We start from the raw sequence: 26,352 nt of genomic DNA, 5'->3' as shown, positions 1-26,352 counted from the left end.
TTCAATTGCACAGTATTGCGCAATGGCAAGAAATATCTAATTGCACAATATTGTGAAATAGCAAATTTTTTTTTAATTAGAGTTATCTTTCTTTGTCCAGAATAGTAAGCAAGAAATATCTAATTGCAAAATATTGTGCAATAGCAAGATTTTTTTTTAATTGGAGTTATCTTTCTTTGTCCAGAATCAACTTAAATCTTTGTTATATACAATATACAATGTATATTCACTTTTTACTACCAACTGATAAATTAAAATAATCTTTACCATTCAGTGATAACAAGCAGTTTTTTTACATCTTAATATTTTATGATGTTTTTAAATGAGTAGTTATTGTTGCAAACTCCATTAGAAATTTTAATTGAGATTAGTTTTGGAATAAGGGAAAGGGGGATGTGATTAAAAAAATTGGGTTCAATTTTTCTCATTTGAAATTTCATAAATAAAAAAGAAAATTTCTTCAAACATTTTTTTGAGAGGATTAATATTCAACAGCATAGTGAATTGCTCTAAGAGAAAACAAAAATTTTAAGTTCATTAGAACACATTCATTCTGTGTCAGAAACCTATGCTATGTCAACTATTTAATCACAATCCAAATTTAGAGCTGAATCCAGCTTGAATGTTGTGTCCATACTTGCCCCAACCGTTCAGGGTTCAACCTCTGCGGTCGTATAAAGCTACGCCTTTTATGATGTATTTAAATGAGTAGTTATTGTTGCAAACTCCATTAGGAATTTGAATTGAGATCAGTTTTGGAAAAAGGGAAAGGGGGATGTAAAAAAAAATGAGGGGGGGGGTTAAATTTTTCTCATTTCAGATTTCATAAATAATAAGAAAATTTCTTCAAACATTTTTTTGAGAGGATTAATATTCAACAGCATAGTGAGTTGCTCAAAGGCCAAAAAAATATTTTAAGTTCATTAGACCACATTCATTCTCTGTCAGAAACCTATGCTGTGTCAACTATTTTATCACAATCCAAATTTAGAGCTGAATCCAGCTTAAATGTTGTGTCCATACTTGCCCCAACTGGGGTTCAACCTCTGCGGTCGTATATCTTTCTTTGTCCAGAATCAACTTAAATCTTTGTTATATACAATATACAATGTATATTCACTTTTACTACCAACTGATAAATTAAAATAATCTTTACCATTCAGTGATAACAAGCAGTTTTTTTACATCTTAATATTTTATGATGTATTTAAATGAGTAGTTATTGTTGCAAACTCCATTAGAAATTTTAATTGAGATTAGTTTTGGAATAAGGGAAAGGGGGATGTGATTAAAAAAATTGGGTTCAATTTTTCTCATTTGAAATTTCATAAATAAAAAAGAAAATTTCTTCAAACATTTTTTTGAGAGGATTAATATTCAACAGCATAGTGAATTGCTCTAAGAGAAAACAAAAATTTTAAGTTCATTAGAACACATTCATTCTGTGTCAGAAACCTATGCTATGTCAACTATTTAATCACAATCCAAATTTAGAGCTGAATCCAGCTTGAATGTTGTGTCCATACTTGCCCCAACCGTTCAGGGTTCAACCTCTGCGGTCGTATAAAGCTACGCCCTGCGGAGCATCTGGTTGTAAATTTTTGTAAATTTTGTAGAATATATTTTCCACTGTAATTACTGGGCCAAGTTCATTATAGATAGAGATAACTGTAGCAAGAAGAATGTTCAGTAAAGTAAGATCTACAAACACATCATGATCACCAAAACACAATTTTGTCATGAATTTATCTGTGTCCATTGTTTAATATGCACATAGACCAAGGTGAGCGACACAGGCTCTTGAGAGCCTCTAGTTTGATATGCTGAATCTAAACATGTACTTGATTTTTTATTATGGGCCCAGTTTTCAAGTTGGTACAAATCAGGATCCAAAATTATTATATTAAGTATTGTGCAATAGCAAGAAATTTTCAATTGCACAGTATTCAGCAATAGCAAGAAATCTTCAATTGCACAGTATTGTGCAATAGCAAGAAATTTTTAATTGCACAGTATTGCGCAATAGCAAGAAATCTTCAATTGCACAGTATGGTGCAATAGCAAATATTTTCAATTGCACAGTATTGTGCAATAGCAAGAAATATCTAATTGCACAATATTTTGCAATAGCAAGAAATTTTCAATTGGAGTTATCTTTCTTTGTCCAGAATAGTAGTTGAATCAACTTAAATCATTGTTTTATACAATATACAATGTATATTCACTTTTACTACCAACTGATATATTAAAACAATCTTTACCATTCAGTGATAACAAGCACTTTATTTTACATTTTAATATTTTATGATGTATTTAAATGAGTAGTTATTGTTGCAAACTCCATTAGAAATTTGAATTGAGATCAGTTTTGGAAAAAGGGAAAGGGGGATGTGAAAAAAAGGGGGGGTTAAATTTTTCTCATTCCAGATGTCATAAATAAAAAGAAAATTTCTTCAAACATTTTTTTGAGAGGATTAATATTCAACAGCATAGTGAATTGCTCAAAGGCAAAAAAAATATTTTAAGTTCATTAGACCACATTCATTCTGTGTCAGAAACCTATGCTGTGTCAACTATTTAATCACAATCCAAATTTAGAGCTGAATCCAGCTTGAATGTTGTGTCCATACTTGCCCCAACCGTTCCGTGAGGGTTCAACCTCTGCGGTCGTATAAAGCTGCGCCCTGTGGAGCATCTGGTTATTAAATGTAGTTATTCCTGTTTTAAATGTGAGTTCCCCGGTCATAGCTACACCATGTACCAGACATGGGGTAATTGAAATATGTAATTGTAATTGACTGTAATTAATTACAATTTATCATGTAATTGAATGTAATGTGTAATTGAGCATTTTTTCAATTACATGTAATTGAATGTAATTAATTACATAGCCAAAATTGCCTGTAATTGACAATTACTTTTCAATTACAAGTCAATTACATTTGAAATTTTGGATCAAAAGATTAAATCTTGTGTTTTCTCAAAAAATTATTAAAAGCAATAATCTTAACAAATGTTGTAAGCTGACAAAGAAAAGCCTTCACAGTATACTTTCTGTATTAGCACAACCATGGTAGATTCTTCATTTTGTATTGAATGATAAAAAAAATGTAGACACATGCCATAATTTTAAAAGAAACCACTAGGAAGTCACTGTCTCGACCTTAATTAGTAGATTTAGATAGATATTTTAAGACATTGATTTAACATAATTAACTTTATTCAAGGACTTAAATAACCAATAAATATAACCTCTGGCTATTTGTTTTATTACAAACTATATAATGACTGTTTTTATAACAGTTATGTTAAACAGATATAAGGCTAATTAGAGAGAGATAAATATACCCCTAGGGCCTATAGGTACATGTTTAAATTCTTGAAGGGATAATGCATATGACAAAATATCACTTGCAAAATTTGTTCACTATATATATGAATGTTGAAAGAAAACATTTTATCAGATTTAAAAATGAGCTCCAAGAGTGTACTGGAACATTTTACTGTTCCTGATGACTTCCAAAATGGAAATACTTTCAAAGGAAAATGTATGCATTGTGGCACCCTCATTAGTGGAAGTTATAAAGTTACATCCAACTTTGTTACACATATGAAGGTAATACTATATAAGAATTTTAAAAATTAATAAATTCATAATGCTTCTTTTTCATTTCTAATCAGATTTCATTTATCTTATATCCTCTAATAGCTTACATTTAAATTTGGAAAATATTTTGTTTATTAAATTAATTAGTTGTGATTAAAACTAAAGTTTATTTTTGTTTTAAGAAGTCAGATTTCTAAATCACTTATTTAAGATAAATAATTTGAATAAGCTGGGATAAAAATGAAAATCATTTCAAAAAATAAAAAATAGTGCTCTTTTTTTGTATCATTTACAATCAAATAAATTTAAATAAATGTAAAATTTCAATAGGTAAATTAAAACAATTTAATATTTTCAAGATATTAAATAAGGCCTTTTGTAATTTTCAGAGAAAACACAGAGATTTGTACATTCTGCATTCTGAGAATAAAGAAATTCAACCAACATTGACACAATGCATAAAAAAAAGTGTAAAATATTCACCGTCTGATCCAAAACAGTTAGAAATGACAAATGCTCTTATAATGTTCATAGCTGGGGATCTTTTACCACTCTCTATTGTCGAAAGTGAAGAATTTAAAAACTTGATGGAAAAAGCTGACACTAAGTATCAAGTGCCTAGCAGAAAGCATTTATCTTCGAAACTTCTACATGAAAAATCGGTTGAAATAAAAAATAACCTTGTAAATACTCTTAAAAGAGCTGAAAGTGTGTGTTTAACCATTGATCTCTGGTCTAGTAGACAAATGAGAGGATTTTTGGGAATCACAGGCCACTTTATTTTGGACTGGGCTACATTTATCCGACTGCTTACCCAAACATTCAAGATGCTTTGCACACACCTTACAATTGGTTGTTAAGGATGGCCTGAAAGATTGTTCACCCCACCTTAAAACTGTTATTACAAAGGCATCAAATATTGTCAGTTTTGTTAGGAAATCTATTATTGCTTCAGAAATCCTTGAAGATTATAAAAGATTGCAAGCTGCTAATGCTACAAGATGGAATTCACAACTGCATATGATTTGCTCAGTTTTGAATGTGCCAGAATTAGAATTGGACAAAATAGACTGTAAAACTAAGCTTTCATCCTATGAGAGAAAACTGCTTTCTGAATTATGTACTATACTTGAACCTTTTGACAAAGCTACAGTCCTTGTCCAAGGTGAAAAAACTGTAACTGCTAGCTTGCCAATTCCTGTAACACTTGGATTAAAACACCAGTTAAAACTTATATCAGTTGACTATAATTGTAAAATGATAAAATCATTGAAATCTTCTGTTGAAGAAAGATTGTTTCAGTTTGTAGAGGATGAAGCATATATTCTTGCTAGCTTTTTAGACCCAAGATTTAAGACCAGATGGTGTGAAACTGAACAGATTGATCAGTGTTTAGCTGTTGTTAAGGACAAACTTAGTCAAGTCCCTACATCATCTGAGCCCCCTTGTGATCAAAATTCTCCCCCATGTAAGCGAGCAAAAAATGATGATCTTTTCAGTTTCATGCCAGCCCCATCAGTGGAAAGAAAAAGAAACCCTTCAGGGATTTCTGTAAGTTCAGAAATGGATGATTACTTGTCAGATAATTGTATTGATATGTCAAAAGACCCTCTTTTGTATTGGCATAGTAACTGTCAACGTTTACCACGTCTAGCTAAGTTAGCAGTGCAATATTTAGCTATTCCAGCCACATCTGCACCAGTTGAACGCTTATTTAGCACTGCTGGAAAAACATTTAGGCCGGAAAGGTGCAGACTGGCTGATGGAACATTTGAAAAGCTGATGATGGTCAAATGTAATGGGAAAATGCTTAAATAAGTTATATGACACAATACAAAAATGTATATACTAGTTGAACACTGTCTAATTGTTATAACTATAGAGCAATGTATAATACTTATGTACATATCATAGAATAAATGCATGTTTTCAATGTTTTATCTTAAATTTCCTTTCAAATGTAATTGAAGTAATTAATTACATTTGCCAAGTAATTGGAATGTAATTAATTACATTGGTAAAAAAAGTCAAATGTAATGTGTAATTTAATTGAAGATTTTGTAATTGTAATTGAATGTAATTAATTACTTTCAAATGTAATTGACCCCATGTCTGCCATGTACAGGTGTATGTTACGTTTTAAAACAAAACAAATAATTTAAAGAAAGATTTTCTGTCAAATTTTCATTTTAGAAAATTATCATTTTATCCCTAGTCAAGGGTTTTTCTGTTGCCTCCAACTTGACTAACTGTCAGTGTGGCACTTAAATTGGTCATCTGAAGGCTCATGATTTGCCCATGTGACAACTCTCCACCAGAGACCAAATGATGTAAAGTTAAAAGCTATAAGTCACTGTACGGCCTTCGACAATGACCCTTATGATCATCATGAATAGCTCATGTTGCTATATATATACTGAAGATAAACTGTCCTGAGATGAATGTAAAATCGTGAATCTGCAATAATGCTTAAGGCTCTGAAGTCTGTCATTTTAATTTATAAAGAAATGTGGATAGCCTAATCATTTATTAATTATCTGGTACTTCAGCAAGAAGATAAATTATGGTAGCACAATACAAAGATTTTTTCACCCCCAATCAGACATGTCAGACTTACTATAAACTGATCATGCTGATGTAATGTATATAGATCATCCAGCTTTGAATTGTATAATTGAGCTCCCAAAAGAAAGAATAAAGATTAATCTTTCAAATGGTGATAAATTATTATGTAATAAGTTGCTACAGTCGTGATGTCCACGCTTGAATGGAATTATCTTCTTTATTATTCATAGCAACCCAAAATATTTTTTAGATTTTTATACAACACAGTTTGTTACCTCCAAAAACGTGTTTCAGATTTTCCTTATTGTATTTCATTCTCTCATAAACCTTCCATGAAGTTTGCAAACTCATAAAAGAATAAATTTCATTGGGTGTAAATTTGTTTTTGAAAATCTGAGACATGTTTGAAGATAACTGGCCAAGGAACAACATGTGTGAAAATCGGGCATACAGGTGGACCTATCTAGGAGCTAAATTCATTTAAAACTACATTTTCATGTCAAAAATGAATGTGTCACAATGAATAAATAAGAATTTTCCTATTTGTACCCCATTAACTTCAATATAATTCACACATGTACCATGGGGATGCTTCAGAATTGGCCTTGAATCATAAATTAATTAGTTTTGACCTTGCAGTAAGAAAGCAATTTCCATTTCAGAAATTCTAATTATGATAAAGAAAATGCACACCCTATGCATCCAAAATCAGATCTGGTGGTTTAAGTTTAATCATATTTATATTCCTTCTCAAAGAAACAAAAAAGGGATTGTAATGTAAATGTTGTTTATCTTTTATGTCAACTGAATACAAAAGGAATAGTACAAAATGTTTACATTATAAAAATATTAATTTTGATATGGATAAAATTTTGCTGTAAACACTATTTAAGTTTTGAATTTTATCTCAGTACTTGTAAAACCCAACAAAAATCATCCATATGCATAATATCAATTCAATTTATACAACAGTATAACTTGTCATAACCAGCACACATGAGAAATCCAATTGACGTAAATAGGTAAGCTGGTTGTGAAATCCCCATTTCTAATTTTAGACTTTACTGTGTATTGCACCACTCAGTGCTGACTAAGGTCAGATATTTGTTTGAGCCAGCATTTTTATTACCCATAAATTGGAGAACTTTTATGTGAGTAAATTATTTAGGAAAATGTTTAGATGGTAGCTGTACACATTTTTCTACTGTTTGAGGTTAATAATGTAGCCTGACTTAGTATTTAGCTATAGCATTTGACCTACATTTACATGGAGTATTAATCTGCAGGAACAATTTAATAAGTTACCAACTAAAAGTAAATTTTTTGTAAGGTTAGTTACTTATTTTAACTAATTGTAGTCTTAAGAAAATTGGGAAAAAAATTTAGATATGTCATATGATAAAAATTATTTTGTTTTATAGTGAATTTTAAAATTTTTGATGTACAATTAAAATTAAGATATAATTCTGTGAAAAAAATTCTGTTACAACTTAACAAGACAAACATTACTAATTTTCACAAGCTGATTAATTACTGAAGATGACCTACTCATCATCCAAAGTACAAAACAATTAAGCCTGTAGACGGATTTTTTTTTTTTACACATTTGTATAAATACAAGGACATGATTTTACCCAATGAAATAATGGCAAATAAAGATAGCACAAGGAATCAATTTAATATGAAAGGAAATATAGCCTGGACTATTATGAATTTTCCTGGGCCAAATGCAACTTTTAACATGTTTTATCAGATATTAAAAGGTACACAGTTATCTAAACATAATTGTTTATAATACATGTGTATGTCAAATTCTAATCATTAAAATCAATATGTATATATTATCCTAGTAAATAACTTGAATGCTTGGTTGGGTATATATTGATTAACTTGGGAAGGTTAAAGTGTACTTATTGTGAATATTATGTTTGGCTTGTATCCAACCAACCAATCCATTCATTAGCGTCAGCATTTTTTCAGGTAGGTTCTTGACATATTTTATATTATCATGTATATATATGCCTTATTTTTTCACACATTTTTATCAAATTAGGCAAAAGATATATGATGCATTTATTTGTTTCCCTGTATTCTAAACAGTAAAATTTAAAGTGAGGTTCAAAATGTAGGACAAAAATTAATGCTGAATTAAGGAATAACAATTGTTAGGTATATTTCACAATTTTTCTTTTGCTTTTAGAATTTATGATTTCTTAAAGATATGTTATAGGTTTGATAAGGTATAATAGATAGTTAATCTAGCATATCTAGATCATATGATTGCCAATGAAACAACTCCCACCCTTCATCTGTCATCTTCATTTTATGTTAATGTAATGTTATAAGTCACCCCAGGGCCTGAGGGTATATTAGGTCATTTGGTCCAAATATATTGTATTGGATAGATCTGCAGATTGCAAGCCTGTCAGTTGTTATCTCTCTCAGACTTATGTAGAAAGACACTGTCCATCTTGAGCCGACAGTGCGAGGGCTGAAGAGCCAGTCAAGGTCGTTAAACACTTCCATTTCTTGTCCATCTTAGCATTGGTACATGTATCTTGGAAATTAAACTTTTATATTGTCTTTCCTAAATGCTATACCTGCATAAACTTTCATTACAATGATACATTTTTGTAATAAGACATCTATAATTTGTATACCCCACCTAGGGGCAGTATGTTTTTTGCTTTGTGTGTCCATTTGTCCGTTTGTCAGTCTGTCTGAGTAGAGGCATCTGTGTAACTACATGTATGGATACATTCTTGTTTTATTTATTTGATGGTTAGTTTGCACAGAAACACACTTAAATGCAGAATAAAAAATGTCTGAAATTAATAAATTCTGCTAACATCTGACAAGTCACAGTTGACCAGTGTTCTCTTTAAATGTACACACAACAGTCCACCAGTGTTGTCCCATCAAAGCTAAACCTAGCATTTTCTGAATGGTGTCACATACATGTATATATATGACAAAATATAAAACATAAAGTTAACCAGGGTAAAACCATTAATTAACAAAGTTATTTAAATTATAGATAATATTGTTATACATCCACCATCATCATGTCCGCACCAAGGAGATCAGCAGATGAACCTATCTACAGAATACCACCATATTACTATCTACATGTATTGGACCAAAATCTTAACATCACAAGACTAGAGATAGGTCCACAGACCTTCATTAGACAAGACAATGAAAGGTAAGGACTTTTTCTATAGAGTGCTTCCACGTAACAAAAGGACCACCTACATATCTTGGACATATGTTTGATCGGAACCTTGAAAATACAGAACTAGAAAAAGTTCCATAGACCTTTCTTTTTAATGTAAGGCCATGTGTAATCACTACTAGTGTTCATTATATACAATGAACATTTCTTGATATTATTCTGCCATTTTTAATCACAAAATGAAGAAATTGTTTATAGTTAATGAAAATTATATTTGAAGTTTTTTTTTACATGTTTAAATAAACTCATCATAGATACAATAAATTATTATTCTTACATTTCTCTAAGCTATTATTGTAATCCAAAGGGAAAAGCTACTGTAAAACGTGTATCATATGTGCAATTTTACTTACAGAGTTGTATATGGACCAGAGCGTATGATCACTGTCCCCCCAAGGCATTATTGTATTATTGAAAACCCAGTACTGAAAGACAAAGAATGTAAAGTTGTCTTTGACGAAAGTGGACAGGCCAAACTTGTACATGCTGACCAGGAGATAAGATTGGCACAGGATCCTTTCCCACTGTACCCTGGGGAAATACTAAAACAAGTATGATGTACCATTATGCTACACTTTGTTTTCATGTATTACCGTATGGCACTTATTTTCGCAGGGTGTAAATTTTTGCTTATTTTCTTGGATAGAACAAAATTGTCCAAATAAATTCCTCCTATATAAAAGTTAACATGCAAATGTATTGATAAAATGGTTGAATCCACCATAACAATCACCACCAAAATATTTCGTATATCTTATTCAATGAAAATCGCAAAATCTGGCATAATTGCTCCATTGCAAGGGATTTTGTAAGCATTTATCTGCTAGTCAGATGATAACATCTGCTTTTGAAATATTCACAGATATAGTTTGAATGAGATCTGAGAAAATTGACTTTTTTGAAACTTAAATAGTCTTGGTTTCGTTACATATGCATGAGAAAATCATCCAGGATGAAGAAAACAAAATTTGTAAAATTGAAATTGAAAAGGAAGTAATCATATGTTTACAAGGTCTTGTTTCTATCATTGTCTATCCAGTACAGGTAACATTTAAGATTTGTTATTAAATCAACATTGATCAGTAGAGTGACAAGGAAGTAAGATGTCTTAGATGTTATACTTGATATCACACACCTTTAAATGTCGTTCTCCAAATTATAATGACTTGTTTGATAGTTAAACTAGTATCTTCAAGGTTAACAATGTATGATTTAAATTTTCATTTTTTGATATTCATAATATTAGGCCTAGCTTATTATGACGTGAAAAGTGTTAGCAGCAAATTTTATTATCTCCCTTATTGTTTATAGGTTGTAACTCCCTTAAAAGTGGTAGCAGCCAACTCAGCTCTTCGGCTCAGAGCTATTCTAGACTTTGAAGATGATGATGAAGAAAAGAGAACAGCTGGGGATGAGTGGCTATTTGAAGGACCAGGAACATATATCCCAAGGAAAGAGGTTGTTATTGAGGAGACTGTCAGGGCCACAGTCATTAGACCGAACCAGGCCATTAGACTGAGGGCCAGGAAGGAGACTATTGATAGACAAGGTGTTGCTAGGGTGACTGGTGAGGAATGGCTGGTGAAGAAGACTGGAGCTTACCTCCCAGGAGCCTATGAAGAAGTTGTGGATGTTGTCAATGCCTATGTTCTAACAGATAAGGTAAAGAAGCTGTATAAGACCAACAAAATATTTTTGTGGAGACATGAAAATAAAAAAAGTAATATTTACAGTGAAATGATTCATGGACATTATTGTATCACCACAAAATTTAGGTAGATTTTGAATTTAGAAAAAAATAGATGGCAATTGATATTTGTTTAGGAAAGAATCTAGGATACCTTAAGAAAGGTTACTATCTATAATACATGTTATTGAGAGGAGAAAAATATATAGAATAAAGAGTAAATCATACAAAAAATATACAGTACTCCTTTAATTGATGATTCTTAAATATGTTTGGTGGAAATATGTATATTAAAGTTATTAAATATTTTCTTTCACATCTTGCAGAAAGCCCTTCATATGAGGTCCTTGAGAACATTTAAAGACGACTTTGGTGTAACCAGAAAGAACGGAGAGGAATGGTTGATCAAAATGACAGACACAGAAACACACATACCTAATGTGTATGAAGAGGTATGTATTGCACTGGTGTGAAATACCAGATAATGAGGTAGCCATTGTTCTATGTGATCAATGCTTTCTCACTGTACATGTCCTTACCAGTGAATGAAATGTTTTCCATTACTGTAAACCAGCTGATAAAAGGGAACAATTTATACTATTTAGTAACCAAATTATGGGGAAAAGTGTCAAACTTACGCAAAGCTTAAAAGAATTATAAATTGTACAAAATTGTCTGAAAAGGACTAATCCTTAAAAATAATCTCTTAAAAAATTTGGTAACATTTTTCCTTGTTTTAATTTGTAAAACCTCAGTTGATTGCACAGGGATCATTTTTGATAACCATGATTGAAATGATTTACCTTGATTTTTAATAAGGAATATTTATTTATGGCTGTCCAGCTTCTGACTTTAAAGAAGGTGACTTTATTTTATTTCAGGTAGTTGGAGTAGTGAATATTACCACATTAACCAGCAGACAATACTGTATAATCCTTGACCCTTCAGATGAGCATGGCAGACCACAACTTGGTAGAAAGAAATTAGTCAAGGTATGGGGAAAAATTGTTTCATGGGAATTTACCCCTTTATTTATTCTATTATCATGATTATAATACAATATTCAATGTCAATTTTTACTTTACTGTGGGAACTGTGAAAGTAATGCAAACTTGGTGTGTACTTCAAAATAAGATACATTTAAAATTCTACATAACTTTTTGGTTGGAATTTGATGTTTCTTTTTGATAAAGAAGATTTGATAGCAAAAGGTTCATATTTTCTTTATTAGGGGACAATTGCTTCCCTTTATGATGCAGAAAGATACATTTGGTAGTAGTATTACTAATTTCAATGTATTTTTGGTAGGGTGAGTGTTCCTTCTTTTTGTTACCTGGAGAACGATTTGAGAGAGGAATCCAGAATGTCTATGTACTTGGAGAAGATGAAGGTGTTATACTCAGAGCTACAGAATCATTCAAAGATACAGATGCTGTAAGTATCCCACATATATTTAATAAAAAGTATGGGAAAAGTGATAATGAGATTTGTGTGTTTTGAGTATAGGCCTCTAGGGTAGCTGGCAGATATCTGTCTGGATCTTGCATCTATAACATAGATTACAGTTGTGTCTGCAAAACTAACAGGGTATAAGTCATGTGTGTATGATACAGTTTGTCAGTTACTTGTAGATAGATGGGTGGTTTTATCAGGTCACTGCATTTCCATCAATAAAACATAAATTTCCTAAAAAGCATGACTATGATGACTACAAAATACCAAAACAAAGAAAAAAATCAGAAAAGAGACTGAATTTCATGATTATTTCAAAAAACAAGCCTTGACATTAAAATTAGCTTGATTTTAACAAAAATTGAATTCTTGGGGTTCTTTGATATGCTGAATCTAAACATGTATTATGGGCCCAGTTTTCAAGTTGGTCCAAATCAGGGTCCAAAATTATTATATTAAGTATTGTGCAATAGCAAAAAAATTTCAATTGCACAGTATTGTGCAATAGCAAGAAATTTTCAATTACACAGTTTTGCGCAATAACAAGAAATATTCAATTGCACAATATTGTCCCGTTTTCAAATTGAAACCTCAAATTAAAAAAAAATATACATATGTTTTTATAACTAAATGGATAGTTTTCATTATATAACTTATGCACATATACTTTTTTCTGAAGAAAATTCTTTAATTTGTCCACATTTAGAAGAAGTTTACTTTTTTTTTAATTGCTTGCTTCCAGGAAGCAATTTGCAGACATATTTTCCGTATGCATAGTGACCTTAGCGTGACCCTCCTCATAAAAATTCCGGTGATCGCTATTCGCTTGGATTTGTCATTAAAATAAACAATTATCTGATTGTACATGTTAAACACAAGCTCAATACCCATGCTTTTTTGTTGTTTGTTTAGTATAAGGTGACAATCGGTTAACTTCGAGCCAGCCATATTTGTTAAATCTTAACAGACAGAGAGAGAAAAAATTGACGATTCTACAATATATTTGCGTCAAAAATGATAAAATCGTGCACAGAAGACTAAGTTTATGATATATACATGCATTGGTTCAAGAATTGGATAAACATTATTTTTCACTAGTCACTCGTTTCATGACTTTAAGGTCCAAATGGTCAAAAATTAAACTTTGTTTGATTTCAACAAAAATTGAATATATGGGGTTCTTCAATATGCTAAAACTAACCATGTATTTAGATTTTTAATATTTGCGCCCAGTTATCAAATTGGTCCACATTGAGGTCTAAAGGGTCTAAAATTGAACATAAATTGTTTTTATCTAAAATTGAATTCTTGTGGTTTTATGATATGCTGAATCTAACCATGTATTAAGATTTTGGATATTGGATCATAATAGGTAAATGTCCAATTTAAAATTTTTAACTTTTTAAGTTTAAGTTCTTAGACCACATTCATTCTGTGTCAGAAACCTATGTTGTGTCAACTATTTAATCACAATCTAAATTCAGAGCTGTATGAAGCTTAAATGTTGTGTCCATACTTGCCCCAACTGTTCAGGGTTCAACCTCTGCGGTCGTATAAAGCTGTGCCCTGCAGAGCATCTGGTTTATAGAAGTGTTTAAATTCAGTACACTATGCAGTGAACATATATTTTTCAAAGTTATGTCAAAAGATTAGATTGTTTTGTTGTATAACATTTATTTACTCTGCATGTTAATATTTTGTTGTATACCATAATATTAAAAGTCTGCTTATGTTAATTCTGCCTGTCTCTCTTTGACTAATTTGCCATTTCAGGATCTAAGGGACTCTAAGGTATTTTAAGCTGTTCAAACACCTAAGTAAAGTTTACATTACACCTTTGGTTGGAAATCCATTATTTTCTGGAAAAACAAATTGCATTTTTGGCATTTTTAATTTGTTTTTACCCAAAATGCATTACTGGTAGATTCTGAAATGGTAAAATGTCAAATAACATTAAAGTGTAAAGCAGAGAAGAGAAAAGGTGAATATTACCTTTTTGTTTATTTCAGCCTGATGAAAAAGTAAGTCAGCAAGTGCACTTAATGCTTTCAGTGCTTTGATCTAACTGTGATTCTTGTCATACACATTAGATATAAGTAATGTGCTAGCTGCTTCAGAATAGGAAGTGCTTCCTTTGATTATCTAGTGTTTTCAATGTGTGTTTGTCCTTTAATCCCTGTTTTGCTAATGTGTTTTACTAATGTGTTTTGCTAATGCCTTAAATTGTCCAGTGTTTTTTCTCATCATTAAAGGGAATCATGAAAACAAACCATGCTTTTTATATGAAACTAGATCGATTAATTAAAGACAATGAAAAAAGAACAAATTATTTATAGTTCAATAAACAAAGACATTTAACTTTTTCAAAACATAATTTAGTTGTTAATTTGTAGATTTCCTGAATGATATGTAATTCAGCTGTTTGCATTGCAAAGTGCTACAATTTGTATAAATGTACTAAATAATAACAAAAGATTTCTTATAATGTGTGCTTCAATAACATAAGTATGCTTTATATTAGGTTCATATTTCAACATCAATTCCATTGGGAGATTCCTATACTGTTTATACAAAAGTAAGTCACAGTGACTTCGCTTTGTAAATAGATATTTAAAAATTCAGTGTTGTTTGAATATATTATTTCAATAATCTTTTGTTCAAGTTTTCAAAAGAAATTTTAAAATCAAGGATTTGAATAAGTTATTTTCAAGAACTTCTTGATACATAATAAATATTAATAAGCTTAATTTTCAAGAACAAATTCTTGATACAAAATAAATCAGTTATTTTCATGCTGTCATCTAATATTCATATCTCATTAGCCTTTTATTGTTCCCAATATCTATGTAATACTTGCCACTGGACAATAAGAAGCAATACTCTATTATTCATTGGATGCCAACTTTCATGGGTTTTGTGGGTACAGGTGAACTACAAATTCAAATGTTCAACACATTACAAATTTTTTAATGACTTCAAAAGCACAGATTGGCAATACCAAGAAATAAAATATCCACTTTAATGCAAATTATCCTCCATCAACGAAAATTGATCATTATGTATCCCTTAAAATAAAGGAATAATAAATAACTTATTAGCCTCAAATTGATTTAATTAGAGATGCTCATTCTTGATATTTTCAAAGCTGTCTATTAATAAGTTTGCTTGGTATTCATGCCATATCTGCTTGAACATAATAGTATTTTCATTTTTTACATTTTCAAGACTTACATGTTTGAGATTTCTATTCATTCAAATTTCAAAACACATTTCATCAAACTCCTTTACTAATAGATACCTGTTTTCTGTGTACTTAATCTGGCTTTAAAGATGATTTATTTCGAGTTTACAACATATAGCCTTAATGTAGCTTCAAAGGGGTTCTATCTCTGCATGAGCAATAAAATATTTTTCATGAAGTACAAGTTCAGTCCTTTGACAAAGTTTTTCTCAGTGCATTTACCATGCTTATTGACTTAAGTTTTTGCACTAACAAGTTTTTCATTTCAACTTTATACTTTTATGGCTGCTTTTTAATGTAGAACTGTTGGTAGTTTTATAAATACTATCAGTTTAAGTCTTCAGAAGTCATTTCTTTTCATACTAGCACATAAAAAGATAGTCAAAACAAGATTTACAAAATCAAGATTCTGTTGGGAAAGATTTTTTGTGACAACAAAGTTATTTATTATCAAACTTTTTATTTAAGGATGTTGAAAGGAAACCAGGAGATAAATGGATGATCAGGGGACCAGCAGAATATGTACCACCTGTAGAGGTCGAGGTCATCATGAAGAGAACTGCAATCCCATTGGACGAAAATGAGGGAATCTATGTCAGAGATATTAAAACTGGAAAGGTTGGTGTTACACATATATATATATATACTAACATTAAAACTTGAAATCAACAATAACAAATTCATTTTTTTTTTAAATTCAAAAGAAAGATAAAAAATCTTTTTTAAATGGAATATTTAGCAAAATGAAGTTATTTTTTGAAGTGAGGATTTTTTCATGAATTTTGTTAAACAAAAAACAACCTATTTTGTAACTGAACAATTCCGAGAATTTTGTGTATGTTATGAAACACCGGGGATCTCTATTTTGACCAAAAATTATAAATTAAGATTTGATGTATTGTTATGTTTTTAAAATACACTGGGTACTGTATATCATTATTGAGAGAACACACAAACCATTTAAATAGTAACATCTCCCATCATCCATCAACGTTTGATATTGTCTTTACACTAGTGAAGTTTTGACTAAGATTAACATTATACATATTATAGGTCAGAGCTGTAACTGGAGAAACCTATATGTTAAACCAAGATGAGGAATTATGGGCCAAAGAACTTCCTCCTGCAGTTGAGACCCTTCTTGCCCAAGGAAAAGACCCTATGGCAGACAGGAGTGATAGGTCCAAATCAAGTGATTCATCCAAACCACGCGACAAGACTCGTGTTGTCACATTCAGAGTTCCACACAATGCTGCAGTACAGATTTATGATTATAAAGAAAAGAAAGCCAGGTAAATAGTTTTTCATACTCAGTGTATACATTCCCATATCCAACAGGCCATGAGCAGAATCAGGCTAGTCATTTGATTCATAACAATCTATGAATATTGATTGAGTAGAAAGTACACATTGTAAACCAACTTCTTCAGGGCTTTAGTGGCCTAATGGTCTAAGAGGTTCATATACAATCATCACAATCTTTCGATTTAAGGTTGCGAGTTCAAACTCAGCGGGTTCCAAGTATGTTAGACATCAATCTTAATCAACAAGAAATGCCAGTTTTCCTGCTGAATATCAATGGTTCTTTATGGTTACTCCTGCTTTCTCAATTAATTAAATCTGACCACTATGGTATGGCAAATTTTGCTGAAACTGGAATCAAATATCTAGAAAGAAACAAACAAAGTTCTTTATGTAAATCTTTGATAATTGTTGATTGATTCAGACAATTTTGGCAAAATTTGTATTTTATTGAAAACTTAAAATTCACAAATTTAATCAATACCCTTGAAATCCTAGAAAATTAGACCCCGTTCACACTAGGACATTTTTATCGATTTAAACTAGACCGGTTCACTTTAGATCGGTTTAAGGGCTAATGTGAACGCATTGAATCGATCTTCAATCGGTCTAAACTAAAACACCAAAAGAGGTAATTTAGTTTGAATCGATCTAAAGTAAACCGATCTTACTTTAGATGTGAACGCAGAGATCGGTTTAAACTAGTACGATTGAATCGAAAATAACGTATGCGCATGTATAGCGGCAAAACTATCACATAGGTTCGTTGTTTAACCCATAGTTCTCTGTTAAAAGACCTTTAAAACAAACTGTAAACATGTTGTCTTCGCCATAGCATAGATTTTCGAAATCTGTGTCTTCTTTTCTTATGTTGATTTTTTTTACTTTGCAGGAACCGCAGTATTTCCGGCGTCGTGTTGTAACTTCGTTTCTACAGTTATTTTTTTCAAAATTAAAGAAAACTGCAATAACACCAGTATCAAAATTTTAAATTGTGATTCAAGAGAAACAATAACTTTATCCAATTTTTTTTTCCAAGTGTGTGTATCAGTGTATCAGCACATGCATTTGATAAATCAGTTCTATTTATAACATTTATAATACACAGTGTTTACAGTTTTACGGGCAAAAAGGTTAGATTGATTGCGTTTTTAATTGTAGTGTGAACGCAGTGGTTCATATTAGACCGATAGAGATCGATATGATTAAAGATAATGTGAACGCTAACTGGTTTTATTTAGATCGATTCAAATTAGATCGATAAAAAAAATGCTAATGTGAACAGGGTCTAAGTATCAAACAATTGATGATGATTGCACAGAAGTTAGTTACATAGAAATAATACCACTTGTAATTTTCTTTCCTTTATAGAGTTGTGTTTGGTCCAGAATTAGTTATGTTGGGTCCAGATGAACAATTCACACAGCTTAGTCTCTCTGGAGGTAAACCAAAGAAACAAAATGTTATCAAATCATTGTGTTTACTTCTTGGACCTGATTTCTGTACTGACATTATCACCGTAGAAACAGCCGATCACGCTAGATTGTCACTTCAGCTGTCATACAACTGGCACTTTGATATTAAAAATAAAGAAGATAAGACTGAGGCATCTAAGATTTTCAGTGTACCTGATTTTGTTGGGGATGCCTGCAAGGCCATTGCCTCCCGGATTAGAGGAGCCGTGGCTCAAGTACAGTTTGATGATTTCCACAAGGTATGATTAATAATCTGTACAAGTGTAGATCTTAATAGACACAGGTATTACCACTGAAATTCTTTTATAGGTCAAACTCATAAAATTATTGTTCTATTCATAAATATTACGCATATAAAAATTGTTTTAGCTATTGAGAAAATATTCATAAATATTGCGCAAATAAAAGTAAATGTGTGGTATGATTGGCAATTTGAGTAATCTCCACCAGAGACAAAATGGCATAGAATTTAACCTTGCATTTTAATTTTATGAACAAATAAACATGAGCTAAAAATTGTCTTTCAAAATTATACTAAAGAACTATTTTCCAAACTTTTCTCAAAATCCAGGGGTGGTGCTAAAAACTCAAGAGCGTAAGAGAACCACTCTTGAATATCCTTTGGTGTTCCATGAGGCATATTGATAGATGGGAAACTTCATGTTTATATCACTGCATAATGTAATTTTTTCTCATCAGAGCAAGGAGGGGCATATAGAGGGAGGGTATCTGAACGTGAAATAAAATTGCCATTTCAAGATGAACGAACAATTACAAGTTTCCTGCTCGTTGATCTTATTACCAATTTCACGAAACACTGAAGAACGAACCTTTTTCACAGCTGCACGTGAAATAAAAATGGCAAAACACTTTGCATGAAAATAACCCTTTACCACCCTCGGCAAGGAGTGAATCAATCCTATCAAATGAAGAAAAAATATATTATGCCATAAAAAACAAAAATTTTGATCACAATTAATCAGTACAAACTGAAAATTATCTACTGTGGACAGAAAAATTCAGAATTAAGAAATTTGCACATTTATGTTACAGAATTCTGCAAGGATCATCAGATCTTCTGTGTTTGGTTTTGATGACAAAGACAAAGTACGTGAAGTTTTCAAATTCCCACAAAACAACTTGGTATTCACCAGTATTGATATCCAATCTGTTGAGCCTGTAGATCAGAGAACAAGAGATGCCTTACAGAAATCTGTACAACTGGCCATTGAAATCACAACAAACTCACAGGAAGCTGCTGCAAGGTAGATAACTCTATGGAAACTTATACTGGTATCTTAAAAACACACAATTATTGTACAGGAGACTACTGCAAAGTAGTCATTAAAACACAGTTCAATTCAAGATGACTGTAGAATATTTATAAAATTGGAGATGCGGTATGATTGCCAATGAGACAACTCTCCACCAGAGACCAAATTACATAAAAGTTAACAAATTAAGGTCACCGTATGGCCTTCAACAATGAGCAAAACCAATACTGCATAGTAAGCTATAAAGTGAATTCTGAGTTTGAGTACGAAAATTATACTCTAAATTTTTATAACCGCCTGGCCTGACGGTTGACTATAAGCTAGTGAGCTTATACAGATATTGACTTACCATGTTCTAGAAAAATGCAATATATAATTATATCACAGCAATGTATGTTTATATCACAGCAATATATATTTATATCACAGCAATGTATATTTGCCCAAATTATGTTTGAAAATTTCCTGCTAAATGTTTAAATTTTTTATTCAAAACATGATTCATGAACAGTTGCAAAAAGTTGGTTACTAAATTTGTTTCAACTTACATACCATAATGAATAGAATGGGTCCTGCTCCCTATTGTTGGGAACCTGTACATGATTTGCATGGTTGTTCAGAAACAAAAGAATTATATTCTTATCATGCTTGGAAGCTATATGCAGAACACAAATGAATGAATGTAAATGGAGAATTTTATCAATCTATATTTTTTTTCAGGCATGAAGCAGAAAGATTAGAACAGGAAGCTAAAGGAAGATTAGAGAGACAAAAGATATCAGATGAAGCAGAAGCTGAGAAATCTAGGAAACAATTGTTAGAATTACAGGCAAACAGTGCTGCAGTAGAGAGTACTGGTCAGGCTAAAGCAGAGGCACAGTCCCGAGCTGAAGCTGCCAGGATTGAGGGCGAGGCAGCTGTAGACCAAGCCAAACTGAAATCACAGGCCATGAAGATTGAAGCAGTAAGTAGAATAATGTGTTGCCCTGTCAGAATCAAAGGGTATGCACCCAGTGATTTAAGGATGTTCATTACTCTATTTCAAATTCTAATGCAACAATGTTTGTAACGTTCATTTTGATTGGATAACGTCACTTATTTACATGGCATCAATTGACAATTGATGCTATGGGACGTACGCGCAAGCGCAGACGGCATATGACATATTTTGAATACAGGTTTTAACGTTGTTTTCTGTCAGTTTCATTAGAATGGAGATAACAATATTGTATTTTAAGCTCCGATGGCATCAATTGGGGATTTGATGGTCGCAAATACCCGTTTACTGTCTCTGCTAACGCGTCGCCAGTAAACTTAATTTGCGACCATCAAATCCCCAATTGATGCCATCGGAGCTTAAAATACAATACAGTTATATCCTAAATAACCAGCTTTTTAAAAGAATATTATAAATTGACAGTATATAAATAATGAAACTAAAAAAGCAGAAAAAAATGAATGGCCCGTGTGCTTGTTTTCTAGATATAAGCCATTGAAAATTTGGCGGGAATTAATTCTCTCTAGATTTTTCATACACTTAACATTTGCACCTTTTTTCTTTCAAAAACGAATAAAAAATAACAAGGATTTTGTAAGATTTTCATATATGACATTTTAAACTATTTGTAATCAAATTATGAAAAGAAAAGTAGAGGTAAGGGCAAAATTTTTAATGGCCTTACATGGATAAAACCAGAGGATTCCGAATATCTTGCAAAAAATCAAAAACAAGAAGAGCGAACATCCTTAAACATATACATACTGCGGATCAGTTATTATTCCTGGGATACCAATTATTGTGTATTTCCTGGGTACAAGTAAACCACAAATTTAAATGTTCAACAAACTACAAATCTCCTATTGCTTGTCTGGACTTTCTCAATCCATGGATATTTGTATCCATTAGCCATGAAAAGAAAAGAATCCACAGTATCTGTTATAATATAAAAAATAAGGAGATGTTGTAAGATTGTCAATGGCGTAACTTTCAAGCTGAGACCAATGGATAAGAATGTAAACAACTACAGAGAACAGTATGCTCTTCAACAATGAACAAAACACATACCTTGTAGAAAGTTTTAAAAGTATATTTTAATAAAACAACAACTAGGAATAAAGTTATTAGGAAGCAGTTGAAAGTAATTAATGAAAATTGTCTTACAAATTGAATACTTTATTTTTCTAATCCAAATGTCAAGGTACATGTTTACTCTTGATAATGCAAAAGTTGAGGGCATATTTTCAATTTCTTTGTTGACTTTGTAGGAATCTGAATTAGAAAGACTTACACAGGCGAGAGAGGCAGAACTTAAATATGTGAGGGAGCAGAATGATATGGAACTTTCAAAATCAAAAGAAATGTCTACTATCGAGACAACAAAATTCAAGAACATGGTGGATGCTATTGGAGCAAATACATTGGCAACAATGGCTTCGGCTGGACCAGACCAACAGGTCCGTATGTTGCAGTCCCTGGGCCTGAAATCCACCTTAATCACGGACGGTAGCACACCAATTAATCTGTTTAATACGGCTAATGGATTAATTGGAGGTATGATGCCAGCAAAGAGGAACAGGAGGTCTGAAGAGGAAGATGATGATTAGACTTTAGTGTTAAACTGTGACGTAACACCAAAATAAAGTTTGAACTATGACCTTTAGTAACCATACTGACTGATGTAATCCGTGGTGAAACATTTATGTTTATTTTTTGTTGTACACATATCGTTAGAATTTATTTCATTATCTTCTTCCGTATTTTGTTGAATATAATTTTGTTTCTTTTTGTTATTTTTTTTTATTTGAATGGACAAAATGTTTGAGTGATAAGTAAAGATGTGAGAGTACTAGTGATACTTTGGGATTTTAGTGAAAGAGGTGTGAAAATATTATTCTGATAAAAGTAATGGACCAAGTATGTGATAAAAATTTATAGTGCTCTCCTATTTTCATTGTATAGTTTTATATCATTTTCATATCCAAATTATTATTAGAAAGTAATCTTGATCTTTATTAGTTTTGATTATTTAATAACTTTTATATACTGTTAAAAACATAAAAAAGGACACAAAATTTTTGTGCAATAATCATTGTCTTACTCCTGTGGTGAATAAGTCATATATGTCTGTTATTTATATTATTTACTGTTTACATACAGCCACTTTTATATTGACTTATTGTAAGCACCTAATACAATCATAACTGTAAATATCGTGATTATATATCGTTATAAATCATGTAATGTATGGTTAGTTGTAGTGGATTTAAAAAAAAGGTATTAAAATACTTTTAACAGAAAAGTTAATAAAAAATTTAAATATAATCACCTTCTTATTTCACATGTTTCAGTACTATTTGTTTTCTATTAGTGAGCAAGAAAAACTACAATATTTAGAAATATCAAGATATTAAACTTAACAAAAATTCACTAACCACATACTTTAAAAGAAATTAAAGTAATAAAATCTTTTGAACAAAGACTGAACACAACAGAACATCAAACAGGCTATTTATTTTGACTTCACACTGGCATAAGATTAAATATTAAGATAGTTTTTTTTTCTGGGTACCAAAACCCTGGACATGACATACCTCATAAATAAAAGAAACAACACACAAAATACATGCTACACACTAATTTGGATGACTGCAAAGTATCATGTGAAGCCCGACAGTTTGCTGGTAGTCAGATTATACTCCAAGTTGAAGTATGAAAAAGCTGACTGACTTCAACCAGTACAAATCACTGACCTCTACAATAGCAGTATACTGTGTTAATTTATTGTATAGATAAAAAAGAAGATGTGGTATGACTGCCAATGAGACAGAAATTAACAACTATAGGTCACCGAACAATGAGCAAAGCCCTTACAGCATAGTCCGCTACAAAAGGCCACAAAATGACTAATGTAAAACAATTCAAACAAGAAAACTAACGGCCAAATTAATGTACAAAATAATTAACTAAAAACAAATATGTAACATAGACCATTATTTGAAGAATTTTGACAGGAAACTTACTACTCAATTTCAGTTGATTATCATAGACATTCAATGTAACTTCTAAATGCTATTATAGTATCTGTACCTGGGCATTATTATCAGCCCCTGTATCTTGCTAGTATTACCAGGTATTTAGGTATAAAGGCTATTTTAGTTCCTTGCAATTATTACAAGGTATTTAAATGATACCACAGCCCCTGTACATAGCTTATATTATCAGGTATATTTAAAGGCTTTCACAGTCCCTGTTCCTAACTATATAGACATTTGGTTTCTGAGATCTATAATACAGCTGTGTTTTGAGAGTTCTGGGCTTTTACTGAAGTATGCTTTAAAAAGGAGGAGGGTTGAGATAAAAAAAAATATGTCAGGAACCTTGTCTGGTTTTGTTGCATGTCATACCTTGATGTTTTTCGCTATTTGGAGAATTGATTGTTAATGACATATCTTTTGATTGGCTGTCGTATTTTTCCTGGTAAGGCCGTGTCTGTTTTTTTCTTTGTTTTGCGTCAACTGATTCTGAGAAAACCTACCAGACAGCAAGGAAAAAAAACACACACAAAGAAAATAACACAAGAGTCTGCTTAAGTTCTGGACTGATTAACAGTGACTTTAGATCAATACTGTCATATCTAAGTGAAAGAGCAAACATGACAAACAGGAAATTTAGCAATGTACAAACTTGATATGACTATATTCTGAGAAATGGCCTTGGTATTTCAAACATTTCCCATTTATACTGAAGCCTTTGAGAAGAGACATGTTTTGATCTGAGATGTGTCATGTTGTATTAAAACCTATGTATAATCAATAATTCCCTGTATCAAATCAATAATGCTTTAAGCATGAATTATCTCCCATTTGCAGAGTTATCTTCCTATAATTGGAATACTTTATGTAAACTTTTTGGCAATATATTAATATTTTGTTCTGCATACTTTTTTTTCAGAAAATAAACTAATGAAATTATGTTTTATATCTTGTGGAATTAAAAATGTACATACTAATTTATCCTATCTTATCAGACAGTAGATATCATTTAAAGAAATTTATTAGAAATATTTGCAAAAACTACTATTTTTCATTTAAAAAAGTATAAAAATTTATTTCAATTATAAAATAAGATAACTGTGCAAATGGGAGGTAACTCTTGCTTGAAGCAAGTAAGGAACGCCTACTGTAAGACCTGTACCAAGGAAGAACCATTACAGTGAAATTGGTTGATCTTTTCAATATCAAATTTAGTGAATCTTAATATTAAATAAAAGCTCTGATACATTCAAATGTTTTATTAATTGAAAACAATTCTTAAAACAAAATTTAAAACAAATAAATCAAACTTGTCAGTCAGCTCAAAGCTTACATATGCACCAAACATTTTAACAGCATCTATAGCCTTGAGAGATGTATTCATTTCAATTTTTTCCCCGTTTGAGCTAGATGAAACATAACATTTTATCAGAGTTTTATCCCCTATGGTGATAGGTTCATTGAATCTTGTATTTAACGTGTCTCTTATGCTGGCTACGTAATGGCTCTCTAGGATCTGAGAAAAAGTTTCTGTGCCGGCGAGCGGAAAGGCATATGGAGCCAGAACGATCCTTTTATCTTTGAAAAGTGAAACACAAACGATCTCGCTCGCCGGCACATTTATAGGTGGCACGGTAGTATTTCCTGGCCCATAAGGGATAATGATAGCCTTTTTAGAATTTTCACCACTTTCTAACACTGCAAAAAATTCTACATTCACAGTTAACTGAAGTACTTTCATTTTACTATTCAGAAATGAATTTGAATATGTATCATGACCGTTTACTTTTTTTGCTATTTTTAAAAACCTAAGGCCACTAGTACTTTTAGGTATTTTATGGTGCAGTGAATACAAAATTTAAAAAAATTCTCAAAAATTCATTTTCATCTGTATGTAAAATTATTTCATATTTTTCTACACCTGATTCATCCCTCAGTTTGGGAAAGTATGTTCAGTTGATACTGTATTTTTTGTCCAATCACACTGTTTAGATACATTTACCTAAGTAGGGTACACAAAAGAGCAACCTAAATTCTGGAATGCAAATACTACCGTGCCACCTATAGGCCCGAGACCACAATTAATTCCTCTATCATTTCTTTATAACGTTTTGTCGCATTAAAAAAAATTTGCCTAATCTTTTTGTCTAATTTTGTGTGTGTGTAATGTACAGTACAAGTCCAAAAATATATGCAATTTTCAGAAAAATTGCATCTTTACATCATACAAATTTGGCCAATACACATCCATACCCCTATAGGCAAGTCAAGAGATGTTCCGAAAAGTGTAAATATAACCTTTTTGCACCTGGCCTAATCACTCTTTCCTTATTAAAATCAGTTAAAATAAACCATCCAGAAGTTTATTTCAGCTCTCTTCTTTCATTTCCACCCCAGAAAAGCTAAGAAATGAATGAGAAAGGGAAAGAAAAAAAAATAAAGAAAAAATACACTATAATTAAAGGGAACTATATTCGTGAAC

General features: G+C 31.4%; 2 protein-coding genes across 7 annotated transcripts in view; both read left to right on the top strand.

The window, feature by feature from the left end:
- Positions 1 to 22,460, top strand: part of LOC143075671 (major vault protein-like) — a 31,283-nt gene extending 8,823 nt beyond the window's left edge. The window contains exons 1-14 of one of the 6 annotated variants that reach the window (XM_076251196.1): positions 7,231 to 7,323; positions 9,210 to 9,377; positions 9,763 to 9,958; positions 10,719 to 11,069; positions 11,421 to 11,546; positions 11,976 to 12,086; positions 12,403 to 12,528; positions 14,556 to 14,567; positions 16,256 to 16,405; positions 16,841 to 17,079; positions 18,461 to 18,803; positions 19,618 to 19,829; positions 20,559 to 20,802; positions 22,104 to 22,460. In XM_076251196.1, the coding sequence (XP_076107311.1) occupies positions 9,238 to 9,377; positions 9,763 to 9,958; positions 10,719 to 11,069; positions 11,421 to 11,546; positions 11,976 to 12,086; positions 12,403 to 12,528; positions 14,556 to 14,567; positions 16,256 to 16,405; positions 16,841 to 17,079; positions 18,461 to 18,803; positions 19,618 to 19,829; positions 20,559 to 20,802; positions 22,104 to 22,442 (2,589 nt within the window). In that variant the 5' untranslated portion in view covers positions 7,231 to 7,323; positions 9,210 to 9,237 and the 3' untranslated portion in view covers positions 22,443 to 22,460. The other 5 variants (XM_076251198.1, XM_076251195.1, XM_076251197.1 and 2 more) reach the window with 5 other exon arrangements.
- Positions 3,155 to 5,425, top strand: LOC143077055 (zinc finger BED domain-containing protein 4-like). Its single transcript, XM_076252942.1, has 3 exons — positions 3,155 to 3,616; positions 3,997 to 4,459; positions 4,563 to 5,425. Exons 1-3 carry the CDS (start codon positions 3,440 to 3,442, stop codon positions 5,423 to 5,425), a joined length of 1,503 nt encoding a protein of 500 aa, XP_076109057.1. The 5' UTR covers positions 3,155 to 3,439.
- Positions 22,461 to 26,352: the final 3,892 nt, after the last annotated feature.

Source organism: Mytilus galloprovincialis, chromosome 5 (genome assembly GCF_965363235.1).
Source record: "Mytilus galloprovincialis chromosome 5, xbMytGall1.hap1.1, whole genome shotgun sequence".
NCBI lineage: Eukaryota > Metazoa > Mollusca > Bivalvia > Mytilida > Mytilidae > Mytilus > Mytilus galloprovincialis.
This window is presented reverse-complemented; position numbering and strand designations above follow the sequence as displayed.